At 41.0% G+C, this 12,732-nt stretch overlaps 1 protein-coding gene and 1 pseudogene across 1 annotated transcript in view; one reads left to right on the top strand and one right to left on the bottom strand.

Annotated features, from left to right (window-relative positions):
- Nucleotides 1–2,851, bottom strand: part of APMAP (adipocyte plasma membrane associated protein) — a 33,102-nt gene extending 30,251 nt beyond the window's left edge. Inside the window, 1 exon segment of the mRNA XM_025039606.1 lies at nucleotides 2,670–2,851. Coding sequence (XP_024895374.1) covers nucleotides 2,670–2,755 — 86 coding nt within the window. The 5' untranslated portion in view covers nucleotides 2,756–2,851.
- Nucleotides 2,852–4,055: 1,204 nt separating this feature from the next.
- Nucleotides 4,056–5,044, top strand: LOC102879782 (annotated as a pseudogene).
- Nucleotides 5,045–12,732: the final 7,688 nt, after the last annotated feature.

Raw genomic sequence — 12,732 nt, 5'->3', positions numbered from 1 at the left:
ACTGTTGACTCAGTCACGATTTACAAAATCCTGTTCTTTCACCAGCCAAATATGATGGGGGTTCTCTAACCCCTTCTGTACCAGGACATCAGAGCCTCAAGTCATGGTCTAAAGTCCTGACCAACAGACCCTGTGAGAGCAAAAACGACCTGTGATTCTTGTAGAAAATCTATAAGCCCCAAATCCACAAGGACCAGAACCCCAGGTGTCAAGGTAATCCCTGAAAATTGAGAAAATCAAACAATAGAGTCAAACAGTCTTTTTAAGTGAAGCACCTTGAAATTGTTCATCTTTCACATTCGTTTATACTGGGGCTCTTAGACTATAGAATTCTTTATTTTAGCACTGAAAATAACTAAGAAGTTAAAAGAGCCACTCGAAACCACACACCTGGGGGAAAGAGCTAAGATTCCTAACTCCTCATGACTTCATGAATTTATGATAGCCCAATCTGTCTCTCTACACTGCACCCCCTACTCTTCAGTCTTAAAAAGGAAAAAGGAAAATTGACCTAGTAGAGAATTTTAATTAGTCTAAAATCCTTTAGAAAAAAACTATTGAAAAAGCAGCTGTTAAATTTTCAGTGTATTCACTCTTCAGTCCTAAAGAGTTATGTGTGGACATTAAACAGCTATTCTCTCTTCCCAGACAGAACTATGTTTCACAAGGGAAGGAACAGTTTCAGAGTTACAATCATTCTGACAATAAAGTTTCTAAAGCATCTGGGGAAACTGATGTCAAATAATACTAACTACAAGCTTGTACTGGTATGTTAAAGTGCTTAGCTCATCTATGTTCTGCACCGAATAAAAAGATTTAATGCCTGCATTCTCCATTATAGCTAGAACACAGAAATTTAAGAACTTTGGCATAAAATCTATTTCCAAAGCATAATTTTAAAAATATGCTTCTCAACCATTGTCCAGCTGCCAATTCTATCCTCCTTTACTCATTTTCATTTCTCTTTGACTTCAATATTCTGTAACTTTATATAAACTACATCACTCACACAGACCTCAACAACCTCATCCATGAAACAGCTAACACCACCTTCACGCCAAGAGTCAGAAGAAAGTCAAGGTATTGCTAGGTGTCCCTTCCACTAAAATCTATTTTCTTACTTCTGTTAATTGAATAAAGTATCTTTCAAGGCTTTTATTCTGTTTAGCACATCTAAAGTTTATCCTGTGATTGTCAGGTTTCTACTTGCTTCAGATTCCCTTACTTCAATCACTATACACAATACTTTCATTTCTTGTGGTGAACCTTCAACTTCTAAGGTAATCAAGAAGACAATAAGATGAACTACTAAAAATGACCACAAAAGAAACGAAATATAGAGGAAAATCACGAGACAAATAATTAAAAAAAAAAAACAAAACATAGCATTATGATAATAAATGCAGAAAGGAAGGTGGGTGATAAGAACTCACTATGAAAGAGACCATTACATATATATAGAAAAGGGATCAAACAAGTAAGAGAAAGAGAAAAACAGAAAAAATAAGAACAATGTTCGACAAGAAGTCAAGAAACTATCTTAAATGAACACAATGTAAAAGGCGCACTGTAAAAAAACAAGCAGCAGATGATGACTTTGGAACATCCAATTTACCCTGCCATTAAGTCAGAAATCCCCACAGAGAAATTGAAAAACGATTTAACTCTGCCCCCGTGCCCCAGGGCCAAGAGTGTCAGAGGAATCCAGCTGAGAGTTGGACCCATCCAACAAGTGACCTCAGATGCTGTATACCTTGGTTTCCAACACACTGCACCTCATGACAAACTCAAGGCCAAGCTGTTTTCATTTTTCATGTAAAAGTGTACACAGCAATACCTTGTTTTAATGATTTCTGTAGTAAAGCATTGCCAGTCCTTGCAAATCCCTTCTAAAAAGCTCTTCAGTCATCAGCAGAAGATGATTTCACAATATCCACAGTCAATCAAGCAACCAACTTGTCCCTCTCTGCAAAGGTCAGCATTCAAAGTCCTGCATCCTTGGAAGCCTCTGAGTCCAGGTCAAATCAGGATGGTTGGTCATCCTACAGTCAGGACTATATCATATTCCTGACCTTTCCACTGACCCCAGGAGTCAGATATTACCAAAAAGTCTTCTCTGTAAATCGCATTTTAGAGCAAAAACGCTCCTGCTATAGTATAGCTGTCCTTCAAGGATCACGAGGCGCGACCCGAACATTTTTTCAGACCTCCCTTCAGGATAGTGAAAGCGTGGAGCCAGGAAGACTCGGGCCGTGGCTAGGTAAGCTGTCCCCGGGAATCAGGTGAGCCAGCGGGAAGGACAGCACGGAAGGGAACGGGGAGCGGAGGAAAGGCGAGGAAGCCATCGCTCTGGAAGCTGGGGCGGGAGTGAGGGGCAGGAGGGGCAGGAGGGGCAGGTGTGGCTTTACGTGGTCTTGGGACAGAAAGCCGGAGATAACGCCGCGATAGGGCGCACAGTGCGACGAAAGTCTCCAGGACCCGGCAGGTGCATCCGCTTGATCAGAGCCTGTTTCTTCCCCATAAAACGAGTTTTGCCGAGGATATTAAATGACACGGTGTAAGCCCAAGGTTGGCATCAAACTGACCCTGCTGCTGTAACTGCCATCATCGTTCTTGGGAGTAGACTCAGCAGCTCGCGGACCAGGTCTAGGAGCCCAGCCTATCTCTGGTCCTTTGCCTCAGGGGTCTGGCCATCGTCTGTGATGACCTGTGGCCGCGAGGGCCGGAGATGCCGCAGTCCGCCCGCCTCACTCATGCTGCGACTGCCACAACCGGCTGCAGGAGCTGCACCTAGACAGACTAGTGTGGTCCCGAAGGCCGCCGCGACCCGCCCCGCGCCTCGCACCACCCCTTTCTCAGCCGCGCGCAAAAGTGACGTGTCTGGATCCGCCCCTTCCGGTCGCTAGTCCAGCTGCTTCCTGAACGTCTCTCAGCGAGTTGTCAGGCAAATTCGAGAGTGTGGAACGTCAAGTTTCCCCCAGCCGGACCCGGGTCTTGGAAGCCGGACCCAAGTGAGAGCCTTGGCCAGCGCCGGCCTCTGGATCCTGGAACGCGCGCGGCCCAGCACAGTGCCTGCGCTTCCTTCTGTCATTTCATTTCGTTTCTGATGGTGATCGACAATTCTCCTTGTGCACCTAGACAGTGCTGGTCTGAGGTGTTGGTAATTTGTGTTGGCAGAGAGGCTGGCGCTACTTATTAAATGACAAAGACCCCAGTTTCTACAGGCAGCGTAAAAAACAATGGGTTCATATTCTTCGAGACACAGAAGTGCAATAACCCCCACCTAAAAATTATACTTTTTCCAAACCAATCTAATTAAGGGAAAAACGGGTTAGAATATGTCCCTTTGGGTAAGGCCAGATGTTGAGTGTTAAGTCTTTCTGTAATGGTTACAACAGACATTCGATAAAGTTTATAAAAGTGATAAAAATTCTGAGATGTTCTAAATTAAATTACAGCGGCAGGAAAGTGAGAGAACTGCTAGCCTGTTAATAATAGCTGCTGATCAGCTAACAAAACACTTTACATTCCTGTTTTTCCTGTTGGAATTTTGGATTAGTTTCCAGGTGGCTATTTCTACAGATTATTTTCGCCAGGCATCATTTAACTCCAGGAGCCCCATTTGTTTACACGAGGGCTTTCCCAACTGCTGCCCCCAGCCAATCTATAGGAGCAGACATTTTTTACCTTCACCCCACCTCTTTGCCTATAGCTTATGTAAATTCTTTCAGACTACGACTTTCTTCTCCCTTCTTGATATATAAAATGCTTGCAGATCTATGGGACTGCGGACATGCTGTCTATTCTATCTAGGATGCTGCTGCTAGTTTAGATTCCATGCCTCAAGACCCGTCTTTTGGCTAGCATTTTTGGCTTTATAAAACCTTATTTACAAAAAGACTTTCAGCCATGGAAGTTAAAAATTTTTAGTTTAACATATCAAAAGGTTACCTTTAGAAGTAAAGGCAGAGTATAAATGGAAAGTATCATTAACAGTAAATAAAGCTCTTCTAGTGACTCTTTCTATGGTCTGGAGAGCCTCTCTCCTGTGCACAATGGTAACTCTTAAGGAAAAACTGCACCAGTTGCAGAAGGGGCAGCAGTCTCAAACAACAAGATCACTGTAGTAGGTGTTGCACAAGTTGGTATGGCATGTTCCATCAGCATTCTGGGAAAGTCTGGCTGAAGAGCTTGCTCTTGTGAATGTTTTAGAAGATAAACTCAAAGGAGAAGTGATGGGTATGCAGCATGAGAGCTTATTCTTTCAGACACCTAAAATTGTGGCACATTAAGATTACTCTGTGACCTCCAATTCTAAAATTGTGGTGGTAACTACAGGAGTGCACCAGCAAGAAGGAGAATTGTCTCAATCTGGTACAGAGGAATGTTAATGTCTTCGAATTTATTATTCCTTAGATCAAGTACAGTCCTGATTGCATCATAATTGTGGTTCCGAACACAGTGTACATTCTCACATGTTACCTGGAAACTAAGTGGATTACCCAAGTACCCTGTGATTGGAAGTGGATGTAATCTGGATTCTGCTAGGTTTTTTTTATCATATGACTAAAAAACTTGGCATTCATCCCAGCAGTTGCCATGAATGGATTTTAGGAGAACATGGCAACTCAAGTGTGGCTGTGTGGAATAGAATGGATGTGGTAAATGTTTCTCTCCAGGAACTGAATCCAGAAATGGGAATGGACAATGGTAGTGAAAATTGGAAGAATGTGCATAAGATGGTAATTGAAAGTCCCTATGAAGTCATCAAACTAAAAGGATACACCAACTGGGCTATTGGGTTAAACGTGGCTGATTTCATTGAATCCATGTTGAAAAATCTATCCAGGATTTGTCCCTTGCCAACTATGGTGAAGGAGATGTATGGCATTGAGAATGAAGTCTTCCTGAGCCTTCCATGTATCCTGAATGCTTGAGGATTAACCAGTGTTATCAACCAGAAACTAAAGATGATGAGATTACTCAACTCAAGAAAAGTGAAGCTACCCTGTGAGACAACCAGAAGGACCTCAAAGACCTGTGACTTCAGGTTTTTAGGCTGTGGAAATTTAAAAATTACAATGTGATTAACCATGAGCCTTTAGTTGCCATCAATGTACATGGATCACACGTTTATCCTTCTAAATATATGAATCTGGGCCCATAGAATCAAAGCCCATGCTTGGTTTAATGCTTGCACAAATAAAATTAACCATAATAATGTGAAAAAATAACAATAAATAAAGTCTAAGAAAGCATGAAGCAATCATCAGTTCATTCATTAATTATTTTAGTGAGCCAGGTATATTTCTAGGTGCTGGAAGATGATGGTGAGCAAACCACAGACAAATTTGCTCACTTATGGAAATTTAACTAAAGGAAAGATTACTTTAATCAGATCATAATAAATATAAAATTTTAAATGTAATAATTGCATTAAAGGGAAATAACATGATCCTGTGAGAGCATTGGACAGATGAAGGAGCTGAAAGATAAACAGGGAAGAGAATTTACAGGCAGAGGAAACCAAGTCCTGTTACTATGCATCATCTCTAGAAAAGGCATATTTGAAACAAAATATTCAGAATTTCCTCATTGCACTCGAAGGCTTTCCTGATGGAAATGTGCCCTTACCTTTCTCAGTGCTAGATAGCACTAGAATACCACATGACTGCTCCACAGGAAAAGAGATGAAGACTAGCATGAGAGAAGTGAAGAGTTCTATAAATCCAAGTCTGCAGGGATCCCAGGTCGTAATTCAGGCATGGACATTTTATTTCATTCCCTGTTGAATACAACCAGAATAGCTATTACATCAGAGACAGTTAACAGTACTGCATAATCTGGCCCACTTTTAACAGTACTGCATGACCTGGCCCTTCCTGCCTATCTGGATTATCCTTCCTGCCCTGAATTGCATGTTTCAGACTCGATTGCTTGCTATTCCTAATTCTATGCCTTCCTGTCTTTGTCCATATTATTCTTCCTCTCTGTGATAATGCTTTCCTTAACTTCCACTTGGCCAAAAACATTTATCATTCAGGACCTGTTCCCAAGCATCAGTTCTGAAAATTGTTCCCCTGATTTCATAAGCAGAAAATTTATTTGTTTCTAAAGCACTTTGAACATGCCCCAATTATAGGACTTAGCTCATCACATTAGAGTTATTTGTATTCCATGCCCAGTATTAAAGCCCTCCAACCAAAACAGCCAGGAACATATCTATAAAAATATGTTAGTGTACAGCATAGTGACAGGTTAACAATACCATATTGCATATTTGAAAGTTGCTAAGAGAATAGATCTTAGTCTCATTACATGGAAAAAAATACGCATGGTGACAGATGTTAACTAGACTTGTGATCATCTTGCAATATATACAAATATCAAAACATTATGTTGTACAGCTGAAACTAATATAATGCTGTATGGCAATTATTACTCCATAAAAAACATAACAAGTTAGGTTTATTAAACTTGCTACAGCAAAGGAATGCACCAGAGCCCCCGTGAGGCTCCTCAAAGCTCTGGAGTTATGGAAGGGTCATCTTGGGGTTTGGGGGCTGGAGTTACTCGTAAATGGTCTTGGCAAGGATAGTCAGATTTGTAAACTAGGAATGTCCTTGGAAGGAGTCAGTGGTCTTGGAGCACATGGTCTGAATGAACTAAATGAGTTAAATGGTCTAAGCTTAGATCAGTCATGTTATACGTCACAATTTAGTGTCATTTTTCTGTATATGAGTCATGGAGCGGTCCACTTTGTTAGTTGTGGTTTGTTTCAGTTCTCAGTTCCCCTCCGCCCCACCCTCCAGCCTAACTACTACCCTGCTATTGGCAGTAGGGTGGGACACCTATGATTGGTTATACCAGGTTCAACCTTAATACTGTTGACATTTTGGGCCAGATAATATTTTTGTTGGGGGTTGGAGGGCAGGATTGGAAAAGCTCACCTGTGCATTGTGAGATATTTAGCAGTATTCCTGGCCTCCACCTACTCCATTCCAGTAGCATCCCACCTAGTCATGATAATCAATAATGTGCCCAGACATTGCCAAATGTCCCCTGAGAGGCAAAATAGCCCCTGGTTGAGAACCACTGGGTTAGACCAACTAGAACCCATCCTCCCACCACCATCCTCACACACACACGCTCTAAGACTGGGGGTGATTTCTACTTCTATTGAAACATTGGCCAACATGGAAGGCGCTTATCTCAACAAAATCAGGGTTCTGACAATGTGGAAGCAGTGATGCTGGGCAGGCAGCCAATAGTGTGTCTCACAGTTAATACTAGAAACACACCCTATTTCTAGTTCAGTGCTTTTTCCCAATCCCATGCTATTTCTATTCCACAAATATCTCCTGAAAGCCTTCCAGGTGTTCAGTGAAATGCTGTGACAAAACAAAGGTGAAATAAGGTAAGTCAATGTGCAGGAATATTACAGTCTGGGAAGGGAAATAAGAAGCATAATCACCAATGTAAAACAATGCCACAGAAGAATCACAGAGTGCCTTGTAGGCTGGAAGAACAAGTCCAATTAGCTGGGAGTGACCAGAGAAGGCTTCTTGGAGGAAGTGACCTGTGAACTATGCCTTGGGTGAGTAAGACTATTATGGGAAGGCTGAAGGGATGGTAAAAGACAAGGAACAGGCTAGGGGAGCAGTGTGGGGTACCCAAGGATTGATCAACAAAGGGGTGACAATCAGGGTAAACTTCAAGGTTAGGAGTAACAAAGGAAAAATTGTCTGAAAGGAGCGAATTTTTTTTTCTGAGTCCTTCCTCTTCCCAGATCTAGGAGAACAGGAGAAGTGGCCTGCTTGGAATAGGGTTTCAGGCTAAGTCGTTGTGCTGTGATGGGAAGCTCTGGTTTAGCTCAGGGACACCACACAGAGTATAAAGTTAGAGGATAAAGACTAGCTTCTCCACAGTAGGAAAAAAAAAAAACATCTTTGAGATCACTTGGTTGCCAGAAAGAGACATCCACAAATGCTAGTTGAAGATGAGGGAGGGATTTATAGAAAGGATATGGGGACAATCTTGTGGAACTCAATGCAGAAAATACAACCAGGCCTCACAGACACTAGAAAAAAGACCTGGATAAACAGGAGCAAAGATCCTCTCCACTTCCTTATGCCTCATGATGATTTTGTCTCTGCGTTCCCTCCAAGACTCTGTGCAAGCCCTATTGTTTAGCTGGCCTTCACTTTTTGCCACCCTCTACGCTAGAGCTAGAAAAGATACATTGCCACTTTTCCAGCTCTTGAAGCTAAGGTGGTCACAGGCAAGGTTCTTGCCATGATATAAAAGCAGAAATCTAGGAATTATTTTTTCCTCTAGGAAAGTTTTTACTTTTCCAATAAAAGGGAGAGATAGTATTGGCCCTGCCTTTTCTTCTCCTGCCTTGAACACCAGAGTTATGCTTAGGATGGCAGCAGTGACTCATGACTATTGGAGACACTTGAAGTCTAGAGAACAACATGCTGAGAAAAGAAAACCAAAGGTCCTTGGTTGAATCATTGAGCTGCTGACCCAACAACCACCTGCCCCCGGGGTTTCTTTTTACATGAGGGAAGCAATCTCATGTGCATCTAGGCTTCTGTCAGCTGACAGTTTGTGCTTGCACCTGAGTACATTCCATCTGATATACCAGCATTTTCTGCTTGAGCATGCCTATGGCACACAATTGTTTCCTCAAGCCAACCTCTCCGTGACTTCCCATTTCGAGTATCCCATACCAATGAATGGTCTCTTTGGCCAATGTCTGGATTCCTGGACTGAAAATCTGATGTTCCCAACTTCATTGAGGTGCCCAAGCTTCTCTGATTATCTGTTTTAGAGGACAGCATCCCATGGCCCACTGACCATTCAACAGGACCCAAAAGAGCAGACTAGAAAGTACAGGCAAGAACAGGGCAGGACTGTCACATGGAATGATGTTGGCCCCATGAGAAGCAGCCAGGGGAAGATATGAGGATTATAAATAAGCTGACTGGAGAAAAAGGCCTCAATAGGCTTAATGAGGAAGATTCTTAAGGTCACCCCAGACTTGGCAGGAAAATGTGCTCAGTAGGAAAGACATTCAGCAGTCAATGTCTGCCATGGGCATGATGTTCATGGTCGGTATTTCTGTTGAAAAGTGAACTCACCTGTCTCTTATTCTCTTGGAACTCTTAACACTGACATTTCATGGTTGGCACTTGTCGCTCACTTATCACATTTCATTATAGCCAGCAACCATTTCTTGAAAGCAACAATCATTTCTCTATGGTCAATTACTGCTTTGTTGTTTTGAACAAACAGATGCAAACTTGTAAGCATTAAAGATTTCCTAGATTCTCAGGAAAAAAGAGATGTGTAGTTAGGTAAGGTGATGTCCTTTAGGAAAGGCCTAGGTATATCTGTTTGTTCAGGGGATTGGACCCAGGTATATCTGTTTGATCCAAACTACTTGGCAGAAGTTTGGATCTGCAGACGCAGGGAGAATAGGACAACTCAAGGTTACCCAGTTTGGTGGCTCTTACCCAGAAAATTTCACCCCATTACAAGAGAAGTTGGCAGATGGACTATTCCAACAGGTTTTCTCAACTCCTTGATACTTACTGGTTTAATATTGATTGTACTAGGACAGCCAATATCTGGCTTTCTTCCCTTTCTACTTCTGGGTTTATTTAGAGTAGGATTCTTTCCCTCTGTCTTGTCACCTCCTTAGAGACAAACAGATGAGCACTTCTTCCTGCCCTTGCCACATCATGGAGCTGCTGTTCCAGTTTGCTTCCTCTTAAATCACCTGTGCTAGGACCATCCCAGTGGTTAGACTCCATAACAGGAGTGTTGTGACCTTTGCAGTGGTAGTGACTAGACTCAAAGGCACCTGAGTGCCTCAAAAGAAAAATAAACGTGTATGCTGTGGAATAGTGGCAAATGCTTCAGTGGTGTAGGGAGCTAAAGCTCCCCAAATTCAAAAGAGTGCATGGATTATCTCGGGAGGCCTGCTTGCATAAAAAAGAAAAGGCTGGTTCTGTGGAATTCCAGGAAGAAGAAGATTAAGTATAGACAAAGGGAGTGTCAAAGGGAGTGTCGAAGGGAGTGTCAAAGGAAGTGTGGATTGTACCTCGATCTTCAGGATGTTACTTTAATTATGTTATCTTGGGATACACAAAGGAACAGATTATGTATAAAAAGAAGCATAAGAAATAAACTCGGAGAGACAGTTGTGAGATCTGTTCTCCCTCCTGCACCCTGTCTGTCTTCTCTTTTTTTCTCAGTCCCCACTCCCCCATTCAGGTACCCGGTTTGACTTGGTCGGCTGGTTTCCGACACAGTGGATCATCATGAATTGTGTCACTCCAGAGTGCTGAACTTTAACAGTGGTTCTCAACTTTGGCTGTACATTAGACTCATCTGGGAAGATTTAAACTATGCTGATTCTTGCATCTCACCCAAGAATTTCCTGTGTAATTGATCTGGAATGTGGCTTGGGCATTATGAGCTTTAAAAGCACCCGGATATTATTTTTATTACTAACTATATTGGGGTAACATTGGTTAGTACAATTATATAATTTTCATGTGTACATTATCATTTGACATCTGTATATTCTATTGTATGTTTACCACCCAAAGTCCAGTTTTCTTCAGCTATCATATATTTGATCCCCTTTACCCACATCACCCTCCCCCACTCCCCTATATTTGACCCCTTTTAACTACCTATCCCCTACTATCCCAACCCCTATCCCCCAGTAACCACTACTCTATAGTCCGTGTCCATGAGTCTCTGTTTGTCCTGTTCATTTGTTGCTTTTAGGTTTATATCCCACATATAAGTGATATCATGTGATTTTCAACTTTTTCTGTCTGGCTTATTTTGCTTAGCATGATTATCTCAAAGTCCTTCTATGTTGTCGCAAATGTCAGTATTTCATCTCTTCTTATGGTTGAGTAATATACCATTGTATGTATGTACCACAGCTTCTTTAGCCAATCATCTATCATAAGACACTTCAGTTGCTTCCATGTCCTGGGCACAGTGAATAATGCTGCTATGAACATCAGTGTGCAAATACCTTTTCGGATATGGGTTTTAAGTCTTTGGGGTAAATACCAAGTAGGGGGATTACTGGATCATATGGTAGATCAATTCTCCATACTGTTTTCCATATGGCTGTACCAATTTGCAGTCCCACCAGCAGAGGGTTCCTTTTTCTCTGAATTCTCTCCAGCATTTGCTATTACTTGTATTGTTGATATATAGTTATAGTAACAGGTGTGAGATGGTATCTCATTGTGGTTTGGATTTGCATTTCCCCAATAGCTAGCGATGTTGACCATCTTTTCTTATATTTATTGACCATTTATATGTCCTCTAGGGAGAAGAGTCTGTTCAGGACCTCTGCCCATTTTTTGATTAGATCATTAGGTTTTTTGTTGTTATTGAGTTGTATGAGTTCTTTGTATATTTTGGAAAATATGCCCTTATCAGAGATTTTGCTTGCAAATATATTTTCTCATTCAGATGGTTGTCTTTTCCTGAGCAGAGGCTTTCTAGTTTGATATAATCCCATTCATTTATTTTAGCTTTTACTTCCCTTGCCTTTGAAGTTAAATTCATAAAATCCTCTTTAAGTCCAAGGTCCTTGAGTTTCATTCCCATGATTTCTTCTATGCATTTTATTGTTTCAGGTCTTATATTCAGGCCCTTAATCCATTTCCAGTTAATTTTCTTGTATGGTGATAGACAACAGTCTAATTTCGTTCTTTTGCAGGTAGCTCTCCAGTTTTCCCAGCCCCATTTATTGAAGAGGTTTTCCTTTCTCCACTGTATGTTTTTGGATTTTTGTTGAAAATTTCTTGCCCATATAAATATAAGTTTACTTCAGGACTGTTGATTCTGTTCCACTGGCCTGTGTGTCTGTTTTGCTGCCAATACCATGCCGTTTTGATTACTGTCACTTTGTAATATAACTTGAAGTCAGGCAGAGTGATGCCTCGAGCCTTGTCCTTTTTTCTCAGTATGGCTTTGGCAATTTGGGGTCTTTTGCACTTCCATACAAATCTGATGATTTTTTTGTTCTATTTCTTTAAAAAGTGCTGATAGAATTTTGATGAGGATTGAATTAAATCTGTATAATGCTTTAGGTAATAAGGTCATTTTAACTATATCGATTCTTCCCATCCAAGAACACAGAATATCTTTCCATTTCTTTGTATCTTCCTCAATTTCTATAATACGATCTTGTAGTTTTCATTATATAGATTCTTCATGTTTCGTTAGATTTATTCCTAGATATTTTATTCTTTTTGTTGCAATTGCAAAAGGAATTTTTTTCTACTTCTTTTTCTGACACTTTATTATTAGAGTATAGAAATGCTATGGATTTTTGAATGTTGATTTTGTATCCAGAGACTTTACTGTATTTGCTTATTGTTTCTAGTAGTGTTCTTGTGGAGTCTTTAGGGTTTTCTATGTAGAAAATCATGTCATCCACAAATAGTGAGTTTGACTTCTTCATTTCCTATTTGAATGCCTTTTGTATCTTTCTCTTGTCTGATTGCACTAACTAGGACCTCCAATGTTATATTGAATAACAGTGGCGATAGTGGACAGCCTTGCCTTGTTCCTCATCATAGAGGGAAGATTAGTTTTTCACCATTAAGTATAATGTTGGCTGAGGGTTTGTCATATATGGCCTTTTTTATGTTAAGGTACTTTCCTTCTATACCAATTTTGTTA

Source organism: Pteropus alecto, unplaced genomic scaffold (genome assembly GCF_000325575.1).
Source record: "Pteropus alecto unplaced genomic scaffold, ASM32557v1 scaffold199, whole genome shotgun sequence".
Classification (NCBI taxonomy): Eukaryota; Metazoa; Chordata; class Mammalia; order Chiroptera; family Pteropodidae; genus Pteropus; species Pteropus alecto.
Note: the sequence above shows the minus strand (reverse complement) of the source record. Positions and strands in the feature narration are given on the sequence as shown.